Source organism: Phaseolus vulgaris, chromosome 6, assembly GCF_051622355.1.
Source record: "Phaseolus vulgaris cultivar YP4 chromosome 6, ASM5162235v1, whole genome shotgun sequence".
NCBI classification, from domain to species: Eukaryota; Viridiplantae; Streptophyta; class Magnoliopsida; order Fabales; family Fabaceae; genus Phaseolus; species Phaseolus vulgaris.
The window spans coordinates 34,341,872-34,367,018 of record NC_143503.1 but is presented as its reverse complement, the minus strand read 5'-3'; the positions used below and the strand labels follow the sequence as shown (position 1 = coordinate 34,367,018).

Below are 25,147 nucleotides of genomic sequence, written 5' to 3'. Positions count from 1 at the left end.
GATAGTTGTGAGAATATTTAAATATATTTTGAATAGTATAAATGGTAAGATTATAAATTTACCCTAGTATATAAAAACTAATTTTGTGTAAATTTTAGTTAATTAAAATAATGTAAAATTTTAATTATAAATAAAAGAATATAAAATTAAAATAATAATTATTAATAATATTATTATTTAGTACATTTATTTAATTATTATTAATTTTTATTTAATTTATATTTATTATCATTATTTAAAAAATTTATTTTAATTAACATTATTATTTTATAAATTAATTTTACATATTATTTTTATTTTAATATTTAAACATTTATATTATTAATATTAATAAAAAATTTACTGTTATAAATATATAAATATTTATAATATTATTATTTATTTTATTATTATATTATATAATTATATTATATTATTATAAAGCCTAAAATTTCAAATAATGTATTTTATTAATTATGATTAATAAGAAAAAAAATAGATAAAAAAATATATGTATAGGATTAATAAATATTTTTTAGATATTTAGAATTTATATGGAATGAAATCAATTAAGTAATTTAAATTATTTTTTATTATATGTGAAGGGTAAAATTGTATTTTTAAGAATGCCTATGTGGCTTTCTCTCCTTCCTTGCTATTTCTCTTCAATTTTGCGGAGCCCTCAAAATCACTCCTCTCCCCCTTTATGCGCCCCTCCTCCCTCGTTGATCTCACTCTCACATCCGTCCGCGTGGACAGTACATCCCTAATTCAAACGGTGTCTAAGAGTTAGCCACATAAGTGATCTATATAGTGTGACAAATGAAAAAAGTGAAAATCAATTTTGAAAAAACCAAATAGAAAAAAAAAACCTAAACATCGAATAGGAAACAATGAGAGAGAAAATTGATTGAGAGATGAATAGATCAAAAGAGTTGGAGATGATTTACAGAGGAAAAATCTTTACACAAACAACAAACATTTGACTTTGAAATGAAATCCTGCCACGCTGAACGTGATGAAGTGTTAAATTGTTTTTTTTAAAAAATAGTTATCGTGCATTGGAGTTTTTTAAAAAACAAAAAAATTAAAATAATAAAAAATTCGAACATACACATATTTTACAAGAGATTATTGTAACCTCCATTAACAAATTCCAGTTAAAATTAAGAATTGTTGTACTGAGTTTTTTTTTTTGCATTAAGTGGTCATTGATAAAAAAATTAAAAGTTGTTAACATGATGAAATATATTGTGTATATAATAAAAAAGTTAGGTTGTTTTGTATTAAAATAAATTTATGGCTACATACTTTAATGTTTGTGTTCTCTAAAATTTTGAACTTTAATGAAGTTAAGAGATTAGAATGTTAAGTTTAATCTTAAAAGGGTTTTAAGTCAAGAGAATGGAGTTTTGGTGATTTTATAAACTTTAATACTTGTGCTTGTAAATAGTAAGACTATAGAAGGAGGAACATAAAACAATTTCAATCCCTAACCATTTTTCATCATGTTTATTTTAAAATTAATAAACAATTTGTCTTATATTTACCTTATTTGATATACTATACTTTTATGTATCAATATCCGACGTTCCTTAAGTTAGTATTTACTTATGAAAATTATTAAGGTATTTTTTTTTTTAGATTTACATCCAACTTGTTAATTTATTTCCTATATAATAATGCTTCAAGAAAATTATTAAATAAAAATTAAGATAGCTAATTAGATGTTAATTTAAAATTTATTTATTAATAATAAAAATTATTTTAAATATCAATTATTTTTTAATATTTAATATAATATATAACTTAGTCAGTAACTAAATATTTTTTTTAAATATATATTTTTAGTATCTCATTGATGATTTAACATTTAGAATATATATATATATATATGAAGGAAATGAAACCCACAAATTCAATACCTTTATATTTTAAACTAGCTGCATGGATGATGCTAAGTTTGCTGATGTGATTTACTTGTGACTGTTAAAAAAAAATCTTATATTTTATCATTAACATTTAACACGTAAAAAATATTATAAAAACTAGTTTGAAATTATTAGTTGACTGCTTAGATAGGACAATTTTTAAATAACTTCATAATAATATTTTGCTTATATTTCAAGACAGTCTTATCTCATTATATTTGGATTTAGTCTTAACTAGGAAACCTCTAAACGACAAAAAGAAGGAAAAATGAAAGAGAGTAGGTAATTGAAAAACGAAAAAGAAAACTCTAGTTTTGAAATATATAGTAAGAAATTCAGTTTCAAGTAATCACTTTTGAAAATGGTGGTGAATTCATTTTTATACAGTAAGAAAATAATTTTGATATAATATCCCATTTTTAAAATTCAGATTTAAAGAAAACCTGATTCAAACCTTGTTTTCCATTTGAAGGCTATTTCATGGTACAAATTGGTGAGGGATCCTCCATTATTTTTAATTTCTTAAATTCTCAAATAATTAGTGCGCCTATTTATTTAGGTTACTTTATTATTTTTTAAATGTTTTCAAACTTTTTTAATGAATTACTTGTAAAAGAAAATATCCCAATAATGATAAGAAAGACTGGCATTAGATTCTTATCACTTACAGTAGTATCCAAAATGGTTTTTGGCAGTCTTTTAGATTTTGGTTCATGAACTGAACATGTTTGGTGATTTTGTAAGGCAGGTTCATGAACACACAAAAAATAAGCCAATCACTATGTACTGGACGCAATAATGAACGAGGATACAAAAATACCACTAACCAATCTCACTGTTACTTTATCTTTTGTTCTGCAAGTAACCAACCTCTTCACATTTTTTTAAGAGATCAAATCATAGACCATAAATTTAAATGTAATTTAACTCTACAGAACTAATTGTAACATAAGTTTAGGTTTAGGTAGAATAAACCGTGTTACATGTATTAAACTGATAGAAATTTTTAGATTTATTGTGTTTTTAATGATGATTATTATATCAATATCAATACATTTTGTAAGAAGGTTGATTATTACTAATTAAATTGTATAAATTAAATATGTGTAGGTCATGCATTATATATATAATAAATATAATGCTGGTTTTTATTGATCTCTTACCCATACATCTTCGAAAATGGTTTAAAAATTACTAATTTTTTTAGATAATAAACTATCTAATTAATTATTGATTAATATAATTATTATACTCTGTATCTTAAACTTACTAAAACTTCTAAATTCACGTATAGTTAAATATTATGAATGAATAATCAATTATTTCGACATGTGTAATTTTTTAAAAGGGAAAATAATTAATTATTAGTGGATAATTAAATTATTATATATTTAATTATTATACTTATTATAATTATTTAATCAATTATTTCTACTTTGAAAATTCTATAAAATTGATTTTTGAAAATATATCACACATCACTCTTGTAAAATCAAATTTTACCCATTCAACATAACATCAATAAAAAAAAAAATACTTAACATGTATATCAATAAATCTAAACTTTGCACCACGTATATCAATAACATCTAAACTTATATTAATAAATATAATTTTACATAAAAATAAAAACTTTATAATTTTTTTTTTTACTTTAGCTCAAACTTTAATTTTTTTAATTATATTATATATTTTGAAAATTAAAATGATTATGTTAGAGGGGTTACACGTCTTCAAAACCAATTTAATTATGTTAGAAGATTAGACTTTGTCATGTAGGAGTATTTTGCATATATGTTGACAATTAGCCACAAGTAACACATTTATGCAATACAAACAAAAGCATAACCAAGTATCACATGCATACATTATTATATTCTAACAAAAAAAAGTTGGAAGTTGAGATTTCTTTTCATAAGTAATAGGTGTTGAGAGACCTCAACCTTCACCGACTTGCCTAGTAACAAAATAAAACCGTGTCCTATTTTATTGGATGTGGGAGCAACAGAACCTAAAGGTCCTCGAAGAGAATTTTAGTTAGAAACATCGAAATAATAACAATAATAATAATAATGTAATAAAAACAATAATAATTTGGAGAAAAAAAAAACAAGAAGAAAAATTGGGTGCAAGGTTGGTGGTGGGGATGATGAGAGAGAGAGACAAGAGGAGAAAGAGAGAAAAACTAAGAAACGAGACAGAAAAAAAGAAAACTCTGACATCGAGAGAAGAGAGAAAGAGAGAGAAAGGAAGAAAGTGTCTAAGAAGATGGTCGAAGAGAGGGTCCTCTGAGATCATCCGGAAAAGGCAGCAATAGAAGAACAATAAAAGAAAAAAAAGAGGAAAACAAAATAAGAAGTTCAAATTTTAATTTTGTTTTGAACTTTTGCTGCCTTTTTATCTGTGTCTCAATTTGCCCCTACCTATCACCCCCTTCTCAATCAACATTGTATTTCCTTCCTATGCACAACAAAATATCGCAAGAACGAGTGTTCCTTTTTGTCTCTTTTGCATGGTAATTCCCTTTCTCTTTCTCTGTTAATGCTTCATTAATCATTAATGGAACCTTTTTCTTATCTTTTATTGTTCATATCCACGCCAAAAAAGTTTGCTTGCTAGCACTATAATTCCTTTTTTTTTATTGCCGCGACCTTTGTCGTTCTATTTACTTTAAACTTTTGAAATTCATTCATTCATTCTATTAATTTTCATATGGATGAAATTTCTTTCAGCAGCTCCACCAATTCTTGAGGATAATTGAGAGGAGATATTGAGTTAAGCCGATTATGTATTATGTGGAGAATAGACTTGTAACAAAGAGATAACATTACAAAAGAAATGAGAGATCCTGATCTGATATTCAGACAGAAACCTTAATTTTTCATGACTACATTCTAACGTAAAATTTTCCCTAGTTAGTGAGTTTCTTCTGCTTCATCATCCCAAGCCTTTTTAGATCGAAGGTTTCTCTATATAAAATACCTGGCAATTGTGGATATTATATAATATAGCGTCCTGGCTACCGAGGAATATAGATACTGCCTTAATCAAATTTTGGCATCGGCTTCACCAAGAAATGGAACCAAGAAGGAACACATTTGGATTTTGTCTAAGAATTTGTATTTGCTTGATCTCAGTGTGGGGAATCCGAGATTGTTGGTCCGTTAATGATGAAGGTTTTTTCTTTAATTTGGTCTTTCATGTTTTCATTTTGTACAAAAGCGTGTTTTTCCCTGTCTCTTGATTCTGTTTTATTGGTTTTGTCGTGAATGGAAAATTTCAGGACTGGCTTTGTTAGCGTTCCAAGCGAGAATAACTTTTGATCCCTTTAATGCTTTGGTGAATTGGAATGCCAATGATAGTGACCCTTGCATGTGGTTCGGTGTTCATTGTGTAGATGGTAAAGTGCAAGTCTTGTAAGTTATTTCTTTCCATTTTTGTTATCATGCAATTTCTTTTTTTCACTTTTATCTCGCAAATATTCTATTGCTCCATGTTTAATAACAAATGAAAACTCTATTAACTGAATGTGCTGCATAATTTTGTGTTGAAATTTATGTTTTTCTATGTTATAGGGACTTAAAAGGGTTATTATTGGAAGGGACATTGGCTCCTGAGCTTGGCAAACTTAGTCACCTAAATTCTATGTAAGGGATCTTCACAATGCCTCGTGTATTTTTTTTTTTATCATAACTCTTGGTATTTCTTTCCCTTTTTCAGTAGCTGTCAAAATAAATCTTGTCATTTAAACTAAATTGTTACATTTGACTCTGTTACACTTTTGAAAAGATTAATATTCTTTATCACCGGAATCTATTTACATTAACTACCATTAATGTTAAAACTTGATTCTTTTTGCTGGTAAAAGACTATTTGATAATAGAAATTACCAATATTGTTAACAAGATGATGAAAGGGAGAGTTTTGCATGATCCACTGTTATAATCACCAAATATTTGATACTTGCTAGTGTTTACAGTGTTTAATCCTAATTTATTTTATTAAAGTGTTCGTTTCATTTTTTAAGTCCTTAATCATGATTTGTTTTCTTATTTCTTAATGTAAAATCTAGATGCCTTTTGTAGTGAAATAATTTTTCATTAACGCATTGGGTTTGCGAAGATTGGTTGAAATTGTTTTGTATTTCTCCTCTTCAATCTTCTATATGTGATGTCATTTTTCAAACTTGCACATAGCATCATTTCTCTCATCAAACAAGCCAAAAATTAATTAAAAGGCAATAATTAAATCTTTTGAATTAGTTTATACAAAAACAAATGAAGCTCTACAAGGTTACTTTGTTTTTAATGGCATATGTTATTTGATTAGTTTAACTCCTTACACGATTTTACACCATATTGATGTTAATTACCTAATAAAATATATTTAACTTCATATTTTATTATCTTTCTGGAATGGATAAGCTTACTTTGTTCTTTTAAAATAGTGTATTATGCAAGAATAACTTTTCTGGTGCCATTCCCAAAGAACTTGGAGATTTACGCAAGCTAGAGTTATTAGATTTAAGGGAAAATAATTTGTCAGGAAACATCCCAGAAGAAATTGGCAGCATGTCATTATTAAAACACTTGTAAGTTAATTCTCTATTTTGTGTACATGTTTTATTAGGTTTATAGTATTCTTCAATAAAAATTTATTTTACCCTAGGTTGCTTTGTGACAATAAAATCGAAGGCGATGGTGATCCTCAAGATGGGGGGAAACTAAAATTTCCTTCGAAATCTCTACTTGTTGAAAGTTGTTCATCACCTGTGAGAACTATAATTTCCTGCATCAATAGGAAATTTGGACACTGGCAAGCATTTCTCCAAGTTTTTTTTTTCTAACCAAGTGGCCTTGGTAGTTTCATGACATGTTTTCCTTCCATCTGTACAATAATGTAGTGCGAAGTCAATGAGAGACAACAAGTGTTCTCTCTTTTAAATCTTGTCCTTCTTTAGAACCAAAATTTTCGACATTCTCGTTTCATTCAGTAGCAACAGTCCCAATAACTTAATTTTGTTTGTTAACAGATTTTGTAGATGGTTTTAATTTACAACTCTGTATGTTTTTTGTGGATGACATGCAGTGTGTGGCAACGGAACTTCAACCAATGGTACAAATCAGATTCATTGATTATTCTAACCAAAGCAACACTTACGAAATTTGCCAATAATGCCTTTGCTTGGCCACTGTACGTAGATAACTTTTGGCAACATCTTAACCTTAGTAAACACATCTTTTGTTTTTTTATCATGTTGGACTCACTAAATATTTTTCTTTTCTTTGTAGATTCAAGCTAGGGAAGAGTGCCTCTCATGACCATAAAAAGGATTATTGTGACATTCTGCCTAGTGAGTGGAGAACCTTCCAAATTTATGGCATCTTAAGAATTTGAAAATGCTCCTTATTGACATTCAAAATATGTCTCGAACAATGTAGGTTCTAATGTGCCAAAGATAGCCCGAAATGTACCAGAGTCTGTTTGTTCTGTACGTCGTAAGTTACTTCAGTCTAGTGGTAATAACCTTGCAGCTGCACCTTTCAGTGACAAACCAACAATAGAGTTTAGTTCTGCTCCAACCACCTTCAGTAGTGGAGCTTTTCCTGCTTTCCCAGATCCGCATTCTGATGCTCCTGATGATACTTCTGATGAAAATCAATCACACAATACTTTCGATGGAAATCAAACAAGTCAACATGTAAATAAAGGTGCTAATAGAAAAATGTGGAAGATTATAATTATTATTCTTCTTCTTGTGCTGGTCATTATTATCATAACTCTTATGTACATTTGGCGAAAACGAGCTGCAAGAGTAATAGGCCCCTGGAAGACAGGAATAAGTGGACAGTTGCAGAGAGCATTTATAACAGGTAAATAGTTTTTTTTTTTAATAAGGGAATACAAACGAAAATCTATAATATTGAACTAGAGGTTACTTAATTTAAACAAAGTATTACTCTTACTTGAATAATTAAGCTTCTTTTTCCTTTGTATATCAAGTGGTGTGGTTTCTTGCTGATCAATTTTTGAAGATGGTTGTGCTCCTGTTATGTATGCATCCATACGTATTCAATTTGTTCAAGCATAACCTTCATAATTTAAGAGTAGCAATTTGTATTATGTCATATGAATATGAAGTATTTTTCCATAAATAAAGTCTAATGACTTTCCATTTTCAATGTGCCAAGAAAATAAATTATTGTTAGCTTACTATGTTTGACAACATTGTAATATCTTCTCATGAAATGTAGGGGTCCCCAAGTTGAATAGAGCAGAGTTAGAGACAGCCTGTGAAGATTTTAGCAATATTGTTGTTAATAGTTATGAAGGGTGCACCATCTACAAAGGAACATTGTCCAGTGGAGTTGAGATTGCTGTAGTTTCTACTCTAATTACTTCTTCTAAAAATTGGTCAAAGAGCATGGAGAGGCAATACCGCAAAAAGGTTTTCTACTTCTAAGTGCATAAAAATAAATGGATTGCATTAACAATTCCATTGTAACGAGAGGAATTCAATTTTCATTTTTTTTTTTTTGCTATTTTTTTTCTTATGTGCTCCAGATTGATACTTTGTCTCGCATAAATCATAAGAACTTTATTAATCTTATTGGGTACTGCGAAGAAGAAGAACCATTCACTAGGATGTTGGTGTTTGAGTATGCTCCAAATGGAAACGTATATGAGCATTTACATGGTACAACTCTTTGTTTTAGTTTTTCAGAGAAAATTGGATTTATTTATGTTCTTACAACTAAAAGTTGTGTATGTTTTATGTCTTGTTATTTTTAGTTGATGAAATGGAACGTCTTGATTGGAGTGTAAGGATAAAAATTATCATGGGGATTGCGTATTGTCTTCAATACATGCACCATGACTTAAATCCACCTATGGCACAAGGCGAGCTTCTTTCAAGTATGATATGTTTAACAGATGATTTTGCTGCTAAGGTGCAAACAAATTATCTCCACTTGTTTTTGTTTTGTTTTGTTTTCATTATACTGTAACATCCAAGTAACACATTTCTCCATTTCATTCTCCATTCAGGTTGCAGAAGTTACTTTTAGAAAAATTGTGTCGCCAGAGGAGTCAGTGTGTGATTCAAAGAAATCTGATGTGTTCGAAGATGATATTGAAACCAATGTTTATGACTTTGGAATGTTATTACTCGAAATCATCTCAGGAAAATTACCTTACTCGGAAAAACATGGCAACCTGGTGGACTGTGTAAGTTTGAAAGACACCTCGGAAATTAAAATGTCTCCTAACAGTTTAAAGTGTAACTTTGTTAATATTGTATGTAGTTTAACAAATAAATTATCATAAACATTTTAGGCTGCTAAGTACTTAAAGGACGAAACAAGCTTCAAAGACTTGGTCGATCCCTCCCTCCAATCTTTCAAGGAGAATGAACTTAATTGCATTTGTGAGGTGATCCAAGATTGTATCCAACCTGATCCAAAGTTAAGAGTAACAATGAGGGAAGCGACTTCCAAATTAAGAGAAGTGCTTGGTCTGTCACCTGAGCAAGCTGTTCCAAGACTTTCTCCACTCTGGTGGGCTGAATTGGAGATCTTGTCAGTGGAGGCGACTTAAGTTTCGTTTTACTCTCTTTTATGTGTTTTTAAGTCTCTCTTTTTAACCTCCATCACCTACCAGAGTGGGAAGTTATCATATCTACTCCCTTCATATCCTTCTTCTTCTTCTTTTGTAAGTCTTCATCATTAATACCTTAGATATTCATGTTCAAAGGAAACTGTATTATATATCTTGTTTTGCAAAAAAAGGTATAATAGATTCTATTTTTGTTGAAGGAGTTAGTTTCAGGTGTACAAATTCTAACATCACTGGTCCCCAATGAACATGCAAGTTTATGTATTAATGTTTATTCAGAAAGGAGAATTATTTCTTACACGTATCTTGTGATAATTACAATATAGGAACAAAGGAAATTTTGTGATAATAAAGGGATAGATGAAAATTATAATGTGAAAAGGCCAAAATTAATACAAATAAATCGTGCAAGATAACTATTAAAAATCACCCGAAAAGGTCAAATTTGTTGATGAAAACACCTGAAAATAGAAATAAAGAACAAGCTAATAATGAATTATAATTAAAAACTTCAAGAGTTTACTTAGAAAACGTTATGGAATCGTTCTTTAATTATCAATGATATACTTTTCAGTATTATATAAAGACGCGCGCGCGTGTATATATATTTAGTACATATTAAATAAATTTACAGTCAAAATATAATTTGGAAAAAAGTATTTGCTTTTACTTTTTTTAATCTACACTATGTATAAATGAATAAATAAAAGAAAAAAAAGTGTTTCCTTCTTTTCCTTTGGTTGAAATTTGGTTTTTGTACTTTATATTGGTGAATTAGTTAATTATGATTTTTGTGTCTGAAATTGGGAGCAATTTATTTTAACTCTTTAATTATTAAAAAAAATAATTTAAATTTAATAAATACATTTTATTTTTCAAAATATTAAAAAGAGGGACTAAAATGTTATTTTAAAATTATTTTTAATGTTAGTTGAAGATAATTTATAACAACAATTTTAAAATTTTCTTTTGATTAAGTTGCTAAAAGTTAAATAGTTAGATGATATGATGATTATTGAAATCATCATTAATTTTCTGATATATGAACAATTGTGAGAGGATATGTGATCGTCTTAATAATTCTTAGAGGATATATAACCGTTATCATTTAAGCATATGACAACGCATTAATTATTTATATAACTATTATTAAAGTGGTTATGACAACAATAATTATATAAGAACTGTCTTTAAAAATACTTCATTCATACCTTAAATTAATTAAAAAAATTATTACTTTCATCCTCACAACTTCAAAAAATTTAAAATGTCATGTACTTGTTTTAAAATAAATATTTTAAAAAAATCATTAAAAAGATAACATAAATAATCATCACTAGAAAAAAGACATAAATAATTATATTTATACTATAGTCGATGCTTGAGGTAATAAATTTAGAGTATTCTTATATTATATCTAAGAACTCTTGAACAATACTTAAAAAAATGATTTTTCATTCTGTATCCAATAAATAAGTATTGGATGTAAAACAATAGAATTGGACAAAACGTTTAAGGTAAAACTTAGAAGATTTATCTATACATTAAACTTGATTTTTGTCCTATGCACATCATTTCAAAAAAGACAAAGACTGAACGACCAATTATGTCCAATGTATGGATCAACAGTGTCTAAAAATCCTTTTCTCTTACATCCAAAATGCTTTTACAGAGGCTATAAAAAAGATTTTATCATATAGTAAATATGACATATTTGATATGTTTTATTTTTAAATATCTATATTTTGCTGCTTATCTTTTTATGATTAAAGCAAACTATATAGCATATTAGTTTAAAGTTAGATTACTATAAGAATATATTTTATAAAAGTTTTGAACATATTAATAGTTAAAAAAAGAATGAGAGAGCCTTTTGCACAAGCAGTGTTAAATGAAGTAAAAAAAGTTCTGTGTTGACAAAACATACCTCAAAATAAAAGAAAATTTATCTCATCCCTAACAGACTTCCAATGCATCCACAACAACTACCAACTTATTAATAAACAATGTTGAAGAGAAAATTTGTGTGAATAGAAAATCATTTCAAGCAAATGTATCCCAAGCGTTCAATCTTTGTTAAAATAAAGTGATTTTAATATTGTACTATATTTTTAAGTTATAATTTATATCACATATTCTTGTTTCAAAAAAAGAGTCAAAAGTGAATTTAGGAAAAAAATATATTATATTTTTAGATAGAGATTAAGATTTAATAAAAAATGAAAAATAAAATATTTATAAGTCAAAAGTGACTTATAAAATATTTGTTTATAATAATTTGATTGAGTAGTGAAACCTTCATGAGATTGAAAGAAGATAATTGATATTTTGTTTAGTTAGGGATGTGGAAAGTAGAAAATTGATTTGTAGTAGTAATCCACGTAAGATTAGTGGTCTAATTATCACATCTTTCAGTAATGAAAATGAGGTGATTTGATTTAATGAAAAAATAGTAATTTTAAAAAAAAATTGTTAGCATGGTGATTAAATGAATGAATATTAGTACGTTGTTTTTCTAGTATAATTCAAAATTGCTTTAAGATGTATTTTTTAAAATAACAATTTTTTGTTAGAAAATAGTAAATAAAAATAAATTATTTCTTAAAATATTATTTATTATTTTCAATAATAATTATATTATTTTGAAAACCTAATAATTAAAACTATTTTTAAAACAAAATATTTGATATAAAAGTAAATTAATAATTTATTAAAAAAATTCACAAAATCTACACATTTCTCTTTATTTTACACTCAAATTTTTACTTCAAAATTTTTCTTGCAAATTATCATAAATCATCTCAATCAAATACATGTCATCACAAATCATCTCAAAGCAATAAATCCTTACAAATAACTACAAATTTATCCATACCAAACAGTGCATAAATTTCATGATATATTAATGTTTTGTAATAGATACATCTTACAAGACTATGCTTAAACTTATCATTTGGGGTGAAAGTAAAAGGATTGAGAAAGGTGGAAAAAAGCGTCTAAATCTTCTACCAAAGTGAGGATGGACAAGGTAAGAGCAATTGCAAAAAGATCGAGAAAAGAGAAAACAAAAATCTCAATCTTCTACTTGAAAAATAACATATATTTGCCATACTCTTCCTCGGCCCTCAAATAACCCTTTGTTTCCAAACGCTGTTGTGTAATAAAAGGTTCAATGACATCAAATGGAGACGTCACTTTCTCGGGAAACTCTTTTCAAGTCACTTTCTCGCGTGAAGGCAGCATGACAGGGACTTTTAGTGTAGAAACTGAAGAACACCTGGTTCTGTTCTGTCATGTTTCAGAATGTTTATGTTTGCGTAGGCGTGGCCCCTCAATCACGCACCACCTTGCACCGCGGCTCAAGCGTTTCCGTTTGTTGTGCTCATGCACCCATCAACATTTCACAACACAAACCAATGTATTAAAAAAATGCCTCTGCCACTCTCTCTCTTGAACTCCTCCCTCATGTCTATGCACCCTCTTCAGCACTACCACCCTATGTATCACTACACTACCTTGTGACATTTGAGCAGCTGTTGTGCTGCTGTTGACTTTCCCTTTTGGTACCACATTCTTCAAGAGGCACAGTCCATTATGAGTTCTCTAAGGATGTCTTTCTTCTAAGATTCTGTTTTCTTAATTATAAAAATGAAAAGAAAAAAAAAACTCATTAACAACTATCATTCCTGCTTTTTAGAAAAGAAATAATATCATGATATATATATATATTCATCAACCATTTCTTTTCCTTTTTGTTACAACATTGAAAGAAACATTGAAAGGAAGAACCTTGCTGCAAGTACAAGAGTACTAGCTAGCACAACGGCATAACCACAAAATAAACAACAACATTTTTTTTTGTCTTAATGATGACGAACTGAACAAACTTAACTAACTAGCCAACCCTAAAAGGAGATGCACACTTTATTCTTATTCTGGTTTTGGCTAGTTCGATGGATCACACCTCATTTCTCCTGATTCGCATTGAGTACGGTTCCAGCCATGTCCTTCTTCTTCTTCCCCCATTGATTGAATCGCAGCAGCGTAGTTATATTCGCAGCCAAGAAGTCCACACTCTGCATTGGAGTAAGCAAATCCAACACCCCTTTGAGTGTCTTGAGCCTCACGCAATCGGAAGCCTTCATGACCCTCTCCAGCCCTGCAAGAACCTCCTTCACTGCCACTTCGGCAACAGAATCCATCTCACTCCCAGCGCTCCTTGCACGGCTCGTGAGCTTGGACAACTGCACCATCCTGCGGTCCGCCATGGCCACCTGCTGCCTCTCCATCTCCCTCTCCACCTTCTCCTCCTCCATCTTTATCTTCATCTTCAGCTCCTCCATCTTCTTCTCCTGCTCCTCCGTCATCACCAAGACGTTCCCCTTCTTCAGATTCTCCACTTGCCTGAACACCGTGGAGGGCTTCCACCCGGTCATCCAAAGCTGAGCATTCTCCAAAGGGTTCAGCCAGGGCGGAGAAAAGAAAATCAGAACGTTATCATGTGCAATACCCCATTTGGTGGTGTAGTATTCCTTCAAATGGGATGTCACAGTGGACACCAAAGCTTGCAGCTCCTGCTCAGTCTTGACCACCTCAGTTCTCTGGCTGGAGACCTGGAGAAGCTGTTGGAGAATATCCTCAAGCTTCCCAGTCCAGTTCTCGTAGAACTCAGAGAATCTTACGACCACAGGGTTGGCCATTAGGAGCAGTGAAGAAAAGTGGGTAAGTGAGTGAGTTGAGTGAGTGAGGAAGTGAGGAGGTGTGTGTGTATGGAAGGGGGAGGGGGGGTTTATAAGGTGGGGGAGGTGGGGTGAGGTGACCAGATGGAGAAAGGAGAAGAGGACACGAAGGGAAACAGTGTGTGGAGGGGTAATTGGGTGCATGGCTTACGCGCAGCAATTGCCTACTAGTGGTTTCAAGGAGAGTTTGACGCTTTGCGAAGAGGGAAGGGAAGGGTGTGGCGCAGCTTTCTGAGCTTCGGACCTTTGACTGTCTTGGAGAGGTGTTGTTAAAGCTTAGCACACCTGAAGAGTTAATGGACGTGTCCTTCTGGGAGGGAATTCAGATTCAACGTGGAAGCTGAAGCCTGATTGGGATGCCTCTCTCTCTCTTCAGATCAATCCACCGGCACTGTTGCATATGTTGGCCACATCCTTCACAACCCTTCTTACCCTACTCCTCTCTCTATTCAATCTTTTTTTCTTTTTTACCTACACCCTCTTCATAACAACTTCTTCTATGTACATGCTTCCATCATTTTTAACACATTTACTTCACCATTCATTAGGAGACCCTTAATGCTATATTTAGTGCTCTATAACATTTCCCACCATTCCATTTGTACTCATTTCAATTTGAATTCTATATTATAATATATAACTTAATAAAATTGAAATATAATACCTTCTATAAAGACATATTATTTTATAGGCATTAATTACTTAAATTAGATTTTATTAATTAGTTAATATCAATATTGGTATGTTGATTTTTCTAAATTGTTGGTGAAAAAATAAAAATATTATATATATATATATATATATATTCAAGTATCGTGTATTTATTTCTGAAATTAACTGATATTAGTCTATGGTGGTGGAAAAAAACTTTTGATGTTATCTTTGATTTTATAATAATTAACCTATTATTTATTTGTTGTCTAATTCATTTTATATATTTTTTTATAAATTTTAGTCCTTTTTTTAATTATAATTGACTTACAAGAATTATAAATGAATAATTATCTTGTTTTTAATGATATTAACATCAAAAACTTGTTAACAAGATTTCTCAATCACACAATATTGTAAATAATAAATAATTATCATTTTCTTAAAATATTTAGATAATGTACCGTATTAATTGTAATTGATAATTAATTTGGATAAAATAATATTTTCATAAATTATGTTCATATTTTAGAAAATAAAACTGTAAAAAAATAAACAAAACTCTTTTTGAAATTTTATCAAACACATAAAATACAGAATATATTATAAATGATTTGATATGTTATGGTACGATTCGATTTAATCGAACCTCAGTCTCATCATGCATATATAGTTACTCAACTTCAATCCTGATTCTTTGATAAAAATAACTTAAATTTTCATATTAAGAGTTTATTCCTCCAATACTTAATAAACAAACTTCCTTGAAAAATTCTTCCTGACATCTAGAATCAGACAACAAGACAGAGAAAGTCTCTATGAATACTGGGAAAGATTCAAGAGGCTATGTACAAGTTATCCATACCATCAGATTAACGAACTTCTAATATAATACTTTTACGAGGATCTGATGGTTATTGATAGGCATATGATAGATGTTGCTGGTGGAGGAGCCCTGGTTGATAAGACATCAACTGCTGCAAGACAATTGATTAAGATCATGGCTTCTAATGATCAACAATTCAACACATGTAGTAACTCTACAACCAATTATGCAGTTGATCATGCTCATATGAAGGCACAGTTAGACAACCTTACATCCATGATGAAGCAGCTAACTATGCCTTAAACGACTGCAAAGGTATGTGGAATTTGTACAGCTAACCATGTCATTGATGCTTGTCCCAGTCTTTAAGAAGTTAAAGGAGGAAACAATGTTGAATGACCTCAAACTTACGCTGCAAACATCTTTAATAGTGGAAGACAGTGTATTGATTTTCCCAAACAAGGGGCAAAAAGAACAACAAAAGCTTAGAACAACAAACAACCCAACCGAAGGAGTAACTCTTATAAAAACTCACTTTATTGAAAACATACAAGCCTTAGTATCAATGCACCATTGAAACCATAACAACCATTCAACCATGATTTGTCCACCAATAAAAGTATAATTCGGGTTGGAGAAATCATTTGAATCTTAGATAGGATAACTCACAACAACAACCATCTCCACTATTGTATCAACAAAAGGTGGATCTTTTCTGAAGGATATAATGAAGCAAAATGATTGAACTTAACATGAAATTCCATTAGATAACCGATGAAAGAGTATAGAGAATTCATAACTTGAAAAATCATATTAGTCAGTTAGCCACTAGCGTGAATGAGATGAAATCAAAATGGTCTGATAAGCTTTCCTTCCAAACGACATCGATCCACAGAATTCCAGTGTCATCACTCTGAGAAGTGTACTCAGCTACAAGCACTTGTGCAAAAACCCACCAAAGTAGGCGATCAGATGAGATTGTCTAACACCTCCAACATAACAACTTAAGTGAATGATGATGATCAAAGAAGGGCCAACACAAGCAATAATGACATGGACGCTCTTCCTAAACTGTCTCATAAAGTTGATGTACAGAGAGAAATTACCAGTCTTGACATACCATCTATTACTCTTCCTTTTCCACTAAGAGTTGTTAAGACAGGCAGAAAAATGGAAGAAGCTGACAAGGAGATTCTCAAGACATTCAGAAAGGTCGAGATGAACATTCATCTGCTAGACGCTATTAAACAGATTCCTAGATATATGCCAAATTTTTGAAGGATTTGTGCACACATAAAAGACGTCTTAAAAGGGAACGAAAAGGAAAACATGGGAAGAAATGTTTCTGCTCTCATTAAAAAACCTATGGCAACAATACCTGGAAAATGCATAATAGGTAGTAACCGATCTAAAAATGCGATTCTTGACTTGAGAACATCTATAAATGTTATGCATTTATCTGTGTTTACTTCTTTGTGTCTTGGTCCTCTTAAACCCACAGGCGTAATCATTCAACTCATCGCTAATTGAAGAACAATCCAACCTGCAAAACTCCTTAAAGACATCCTTATTTAAGTAAATAAACTTGTTTTTTCTGTAGATTTCTACATTTTGGACATGGTGGAGAAGATTCAAATTCTGGTGCAACAACCATCATCTTGAGTAGACCTTTCCTTAAGACAATCTGCACCAAGATTGATGTTCACGCAGGCATACTGACTATGGAGTTTGGTGACAGTTTAGTCCAATTCAATATCCTAGACACTATGAAACACCTGGTTGAAGATCACTTTGTGTATCATCTTTACATTTTGATGATATTATGGATGTTAATGTGTTGGATTTTCTAAGTTTTGCAACTGATGCAGATGTTGTTGATATAGTGACATCAGAGGATATCAATTCTGATGAATTGCAGGTTGTTGAAGTTTCTCTCAGCACTAGACCATTACCATCCATCTTTCAACTGCCATCATTATTTGAGCGAACCACTTAAGGGGTGGTTCAACCCTTATACATACCTAAAAAATATGAAACAATTTCTCTGGTCTCCCAAACCAACAAATAGAGAGAGACAAACAAAACTACCACTACAAACCCGTACAACCCGTACACTTTCAAGACTAACCTGTACAAACTCAAAACTAAACCAAATACAATCTCTTTGCAACCACAACAAGGGGCAAAAAGAACAACAGAAGCTTAGAACAACAAACAACCCAACCGAAGGAGTAACTCTTATAAAAACTCACTTTATTGAAAACATACAAGCCTTAGGATCAATGCACCATTGAAACCATAACAACCATTCAACCATGATTTGTCCACCAATAAAAGTATAATTCGGGTTGGAGAAATCATTTGAATCTTAGATAGGATAACTCACAACAACAACCATCTCCACTATTGTATCAACAAAAGGTGGATCTTTTCTGAAGGATATAATGAAGCAAAATGATTGAACTTAACATGAAATTCCATTAGATAACCGATGAAAGAGTATAGAGAATTCATAACTTGAAAAATCATATTAGTCAGTTAGCCACTAGCGTGAATGCCACTAGCGTGAATGAGATGAAATCAAAATGGTCTGATAAGCTTTCCTTCCAAACGACATCGATCCACAGAATTCCAGTGTCATCACTCTGAGAAGTGGTACTCAGCTACAAGCACTTGTGCAAAAACCCACCAAAGTAGGCGATCAGATGAGATTGTCTAACACCTCCAACATAACAACTTAAGTGAATGATGATGATCAAAGAAGGGCCAACACAAGCAATAATGACATGGACGCTCCTCCTAAACTGTCTCATGAAGTTGATGTACAGGGAGAAATTACCAGTCTTGACATACCATCTATTGCTCTTCCTTTTCCACTAAGAGTTGTTAAGACAGACAGAAAAATGAAAGAAGCTGACAAGGAGATTCTCAAGACATTCAGAAAGGTCGAGATGAACATTCCTCTGCTAGACGCTATTAAACAGATTCCTAGATATATGCCAAATTTTTGAAGGATTTGTGCACACATAAAAGACGTCTTAAAAGGGAACGAAAAGGTAAACATGGGAAGGAATGTTTCTGCTCTCATTAAAAAACCTATGGCAACAATACCTGGAAAATACATAATAGGTAGTAACCGATCTGAAAATGCGATTCTTGACTTGAGAACATCTATAAATGTTATGCATTTATCTGTGTTTACTTCTTTGTGTCTTGGTCCTCTTAAACTCACAGGCGTAATCATTCAACTCGCTAATTGAAGAACAATCCAACCTGCAAAACTCCTTAAAGACATCCTTATTTAAGTAAATAAACTTGTTTTTTCTGTAGATTTCTACATTTTGGACCTGGTGGAGAAGATTCAAATTCTGATGCAACAACCATCATCTTGAGTAGACCTTTCCTTAAGACAATCTGCACCAAGATTGATGTTCACGCAGGCATACTGACTATGGAGTTTGGAGACAGTTTAGTCCAATTCAATATCCTAGACACTATGAAACACCTGGTTGTAGATCACTTTGTGTTTCATCTTCACATTTTGATGATATTATGGATGCTAATGTGTTGGATTTTCTAGGTTTTGCAACTGATGCAGATGTTGTTGATATAGTGACATCAGACGATATCAATCCTGATGAATTGCAGGTTGTTGAAGTTTTTCTCAGCATTAGACCATTACCGTCCATCATCCAACCGCCATCATTATTTGAGCGGACCACTTAAGGGGTGGTTCAACCCTTATACATACCTAAAAAATATGAAACAATTTCTTTGGTCTCCCAAACCAACAAATAGAGAGACAAACAAATCTACCACTACAAACCCGTACAACCCGTACACTTTCAAGACTAATCCGTACAAATTCAAAACTAACCCGTACAAATTCAAATATAACCCGTACAAACTCAAAACCAAACCAAATACAATTTCTTTACAACCACAACAAGTATGCCAATTTGAAAAATGGTGGGCAACTTCCAGTGATTATTTTCACTGCTTTATATGATGAACAATAGCAGAAACGGTTATAGGTAATTCGAGAGCACAAAGAAGTCATTAGTTGGACGTTAGCAGATATTTCAGGTATCAACCCTTCTATTTGTATGCATATAATTCTACTAGAAAAATGGACAAAACCGCTGAGACAGCCCAGCAGAGACTTAATTTCCAAATTCTTTAAAAATGTTACTAACAAAGTTTATAAAAAAACTAATGAATAATAAGAATATTGAAAAGAAAGACTTTTTAATAATAATAATAATTATTATTATTATTATTATTATATATATATAATTTTCAAAACTTTACATTCTTATAAAAAAAATTCTTTTCTTTCCTTCCCCTCTTTTTACTACTATTACCTTCTAAAATATATAATAATATATAAGGACATAATTATTTATTATTCATGTCAATATTCATAATTTTTAATTATTCATACTTAAATCAAATTTGTGTTCATACTTTGTAGGGATATAATTATCTACTTTTATTGTCAATATTAATAATTGTTAATTATTCTTATTTTTTTGGGTACTTGGGATTTGTACACAACCTTTTTAAGAGAATTTCAAAGAGTTTTTTTTTTAACTATTTAACCTAAGTAATAAATTATACACAGCTTCATGTAATTTTATAGTGTACAATTTTGTTCTTTATACATATCATTCTATTAATGTATTTGTAGGAATGATATTTAGTTTGTTTTTAAATTATTATTAATATCGTACATAAATAAATAATTAATATTATAGTCACTTACGCATCTAATTTTATAATGTGCATTTTTGTTCTTTATACATATCATTCAATTATTAACAAAAATAATATTAATGTATTTGTAGGAATGATATTTAGTTTGTTTTTAAATTATTATTAATATCTTACATAGACTAATAATTAATATTAGTCACTTATATATATATATTGTATTAGATAGGTGAAATATGAATAACAAACCAAAATTACTTAATTTTAAAGATATAAAAAATATATGCCGGAAGAAACTAAATGAAGGAGGTGAATGTTCCCTCATTGGTAGAATGAGGAGGTGAGAAAACTTAGGGCTTGTATTTCAACTCCTGCTCTGTGCTCATAGTAATGAGATGGTGGTATCTCTGATTTGAAATGTTACCAGAGAATCTGAACATTATGCTTGGGTGTGTAGTTTGTTTGATTGTGTGACTAGTTTTAAATTTTCACTGTCGGACTCTTTAATTTTTGTTGGGTTAAAAAGTTATTTTACTTGGCCAGTTTAATTTTTTTTTTTTTAATATCCATTCTTAAAAGTGAGTGGTTATGATAATGGTTAAATACATGTTTAAGAATGTTATAATTTCTTTGAGGTATTATAAGATTAATCTATAGGAATGCAAGAGTTGCTTTAACAAAGTTAATCTCAGGTTTTTCATCACCTTAGTATGGAGCTGGCTAATATCTGAATGAAAAAATCATCCACAGTTAACATATGTCATTCTCTCATTGAGAAAGCAAGGAGGTGAGAAAATTCTACTAATTTCTCTATCACATTGGGAGTTGAGGAAACCTACTACTACTAGCATGGACAAATATAATAAGTATATATACACAGAATAATGCAATCTGATGCAGGATCAGGACCATATAACCGATGCTCTTCCTTCCTATGCATAATAACTCAAACAACTCCCGGTTCTCGAAGTGGAAAATGACTTTTTCAATTTGGTCCAAAATTGTGAAGGAAACTAGACTCCTAGATAAAATGGCCATATCCTCTGCACCTATTAGATTAAAATCACAGACACACCACCTCTTCCTCCAATGCTATGAAAAAGCTTAATCTGTCCCGTGAGAAGAAAAACAAAAAGAGGGAGAGGAGGATAGCGTGGCGGAGTGATTGGGTGCATGGCTTACGCGCAGCAATAGCTTACTAGTGGTTTCAAGGAGAGTTTGACGCTTTGTGAAGAAGGGAAGAGAGGGGTGTGACTCAGCTTTCTGAGCTTTGCTAGAGAGGTGTGGTTAAACATCTTCTGCTGGCACAGACGTGTCCTTCTCCTGGAGACCCAGATTCAACGTGGAAGCTGAACTCTGATTGAGATGCCTCTATCTCTTCAAATCCATCCACAAACACTGTTCTATATGCTGCACACATCCTTCACCCTTCACCAAGCTTTGTGCAAGGGTATGGAGCAATTGCTTTCACAAGTTTAATATTTTTTATATGTATTTAGTAAAAAGTAATTATCCCTTAATGCATGTTGTTTTCATGAAATCATTTATTTTCATAATAATTTTTTTATTCATAAAAATGTCTAAATAAAACTCCTATATAATATTAAAAATTTCTTTAAACACATTCAGGCCTATCGGTATAGAAAGGGACTTTTTCAAATGTCATTCAGAATTGTGAAGCAAACTACACTCATACACAAAATATCCAAATTCTCTGCTCTCATGATGCTTTAAATCACAGGCACCACCTCCTCTTCCGCCCAATGATCTGAGAAAACTTTATCTGTCTAGTGAAAAGAAAAAAACAAAATATACTTGTCCCTCTGTTCAAATAGAGATGTCTCGTGAAAAGAAAAACCAAAAGAGGGAGAGGTGCTGATTGGAATGTTCCTCTATTCAAATGGATCCAAGGACACTGTTCCATATGCTTGTCACATCCTTCACCAAGCTAGCTACCTACCTAGTCCTCCCTGCAATTCATCTTTTTTTTTTTTTACTTGGACCTTATCAAAAGCATATATATATTAATAATTACGAGATTGAAGATAATTATTTTATATTTTTTAATTTTAAAATTCAAAATGTATAAGATTTATATTAAAATATTATTTTATTAGTTAAATATCTCTTCATACCAATTTTATTAGAGATTAACTTCATATTAATGATGAGACTATTAATTTTATGTTTAGTTTCACTTAAAAAAACACTTATTCTTCTAAATTTGATCTTTTTATAAACCTGGTGTTGGAAACCCTCTCACATTTCAATTAGTGGGTCATATTTTCAGAATCATTTCCTATCATTTGGTTTATACAGGTTATTTTAAGAGCATTAATTAGTTAATGTCATTCAAATATTGATTGAAAAAATGACATAAAAAAACTTATGAATACAGATATGACACTCTTTTGATAGAACCGAATCTCCATTCTAAATCTCGTGACCCATAAAGTTTTTTCTATAAAATAGAGCTGAGCCACAGGACAAAGTTTATAGAACAGTAAAGAAAAACTACAAATTCTCATATGACACCAAGGTATAATACAATGAAAGAGACATGACTCAGAAGAGAAAATCCAATCATAGTATTTTCATATTTGATGGTCCCATGACCACAGAGAATAAGTACAATTCATAGACAAAAGGAAATTCACTCAATACAAAAAAATTTGGCATATTTAAAAAATATATCAATTTTATGTGAAGCATCATCATCACAAGTATGTTCAAGATTCTTATTATTTCTTTGAATTTGTGTCTTTAATTGAATATACAATATTATTTAGGGAGGCCTCCATATAAGACAACAAGGAATACATATTCCGTAATTAGTGAATTCTAATGTAAAACTGTTTGAAAAATACAAATGACTGCTATATAACTATATATATATAGTATTATTAGGACTCTAAACTCCTCAAAATAATATTTATTTAAACATATTAAATATAAAAGTATAGATATCTCTCGTCTGAAAATATATATCATTTTAATGTTACCACACTTAATCTACTTCATTTAACACACAAGCAAAACTATGTAAAAGTGAATTAATATATAAATCATATAAACATTAGCATCCAACATGTTAATGAACTTACATGAAAATGAGATAACACGTTATATATGTTATTGATACACACTTCCAAATTAGATATAAGTTTGTTTTGGCTTTTCGAATAAATTATCAATGAAGATATATATCTTTGTTAATTTGATTGTATTTATATGTGTTTTAATGAACACATATAAATGTATACAATTATCCAATTAAAATCTCCCACTCAAAAAACATATATTATTATAAACAACCTCTTTATCATAAGCAAATCATAAATAATTTTGTTTGAGTGAAATGTAATTCAAGAGTAACATTCCTTTGGGGTCCTCTCGTTCCACTCACCATTGCGTCACTTGAATATTTTTTTCAAAACTTGAGTGACAATCACTTATTAAAAATAATCCTAAAAGTTCCAAAATTTCCTCAATTATTATTGGTCACTTAAGCATCCAAGACACACATATGTCTTCTTATACATGTTTAATACATGTGTACATCATCTCACCATACTTATGCATTGGGAATCCTTCATTCTTAATTAATGGGAGACTATGACCAATAAATCTTGGTAATTAATTCATTGAATATATACAATGTCACATTTCAAAATCTTATAATTACATGATAGTCATTTTCAAGATATATAGAAAATAGGACAAACATTAATTATCAATTATCTCTTTACGAAAAAAGCTTCCTATCAGTGTCTATGTAAAGAGAACTTGTGAGAAAGAAAAGTGCAAACAAGTGAGAAGAGCAACATAGAGAATGAATGAGAATTGATATTCACCGTAGTATGAGACTATAAATCTTAGTGAGAAGTTAGAAAGACATTGTATTGCATTCTACAAGTATCAATTTTTTAAGTCTCATAGATTTTTACTTAGTTTACTCTGTTTTATTTTGTATGCTTTATCATTTTTACAAATGTCAATTTTGTATCTACATAAATATGGGAGAATTAGTGCTAATTTTTCAAAAACTATCAAAATAACAAAAACTTTGATATTTTTTTAAAAAAAGTGCCAAATAAGCTAAATTTCCAAACAAAGTGATAAGGTTCTCCATCTAACATATTTTTAATTTGAACTACTTTCAGATCATGACCAACTCCTATTATGATGTTCAGTTCTAGCTTCTAACAACTTTTATCTAGCTAGTGGAAGAAAATAAAGAAAAGGCCGTAAATAAAAAGACAAGAAAATTTATTATTTGTTAGATGAACAAAAAGGATATATGAAGCCATATTTAATAAATTAACAAACCCTAAATATAATTATACTAAATGTATTTTAGCCTTAGGTACTGATTGGCATAATGTAATAATATCTTACTATTAGTTAATTATTTTTTTTAAAAAATTAATATCAAAATAAACTCAAACGCCTGAATAAAAATTATTAAATATGAAATATAATCCAATAATTATTTAAATATATTACAAAATTAAATTTCTATTAGTTATTCTCATCATAAAATCTAACCCAATATTTTATAATATTGACATAATTTGTATTGACTGGATCTGAGAGGTAGAAAGATAGTCAGAATATTGAAAATTAAAATAATATAAATAAATAATAAAATAAAATAATATTGTATCAAAGTTCAATAAATAAGCCCAAAACAC

At 30.3% G+C, this 25,147-nt stretch overlaps 2 protein-coding genes across 5 annotated transcripts; one reads left to right on the top strand and one right to left on the bottom strand.

The window, feature by feature from the left end:
* The first annotated feature begins 4,034 nt into the window (after nucleotides 1-4,034).
* On the top strand, nucleotides 4,035-9,723 carry LOC137832484 (protein MALE DISCOVERER 2). 4 transcript variants are annotated; one of them, XM_090303277.1, is made up of 14 exons: nucleotides 4,095-4,425; nucleotides 4,643-5,086; nucleotides 5,194-5,326; nucleotides 5,486-5,557; nucleotides 6,358-6,501; nucleotides 6,579-6,725; nucleotides 6,999-7,103; nucleotides 7,202-7,263; nucleotides 7,352-7,783; nucleotides 8,165-8,358; nucleotides 8,475-8,607; nucleotides 8,703-8,860; nucleotides 8,958-9,137; nucleotides 9,246-9,723. In XM_090303277.1, exons 2-14 carry the CDS (start codon nucleotides 4,987-4,989, stop codon nucleotides 9,504-9,506), a joined length of 2,121 nt encoding a protein of 706 aa, XP_090159403.1. In that variant the 5' UTR covers nucleotides 4,095-4,425; nucleotides 4,643-4,986; the 3' UTR covers nucleotides 9,507-9,723. The 4 variants fall into 4 exon arrangements, with proteins under 4 accessions (XP_068496775.1, XP_090159403.1, XP_068496774.1 ...); XM_090303278.1 differs by having other exon boundaries at nucleotides 4,119-4,425; nucleotides 4,646-5,086; XM_068640674.2 differs by lacking the exon at nucleotides 6,579-6,725 and having other exon boundaries at nucleotides 4,035-4,425; nucleotides 4,646-5,086.
* Nucleotides 9,724-13,239: 3,516 nt separating this feature from the next.
* Nucleotides 13,240-14,307, bottom strand: LOC137832482 (transcription factor-like protein). The gene has a single exon (XM_068640672.2). The coding sequence runs from the start codon at nucleotides 14,222-14,224 to the stop codon at nucleotides 13,490-13,492; it is 735 nt and encodes a 244-aa protein (XP_068496773.1). The 5' UTR covers nucleotides 14,225-14,307; the 3' UTR covers nucleotides 13,240-13,489.
* Nucleotides 14,308-25,147: the final 10,840 nt, after the last annotated feature.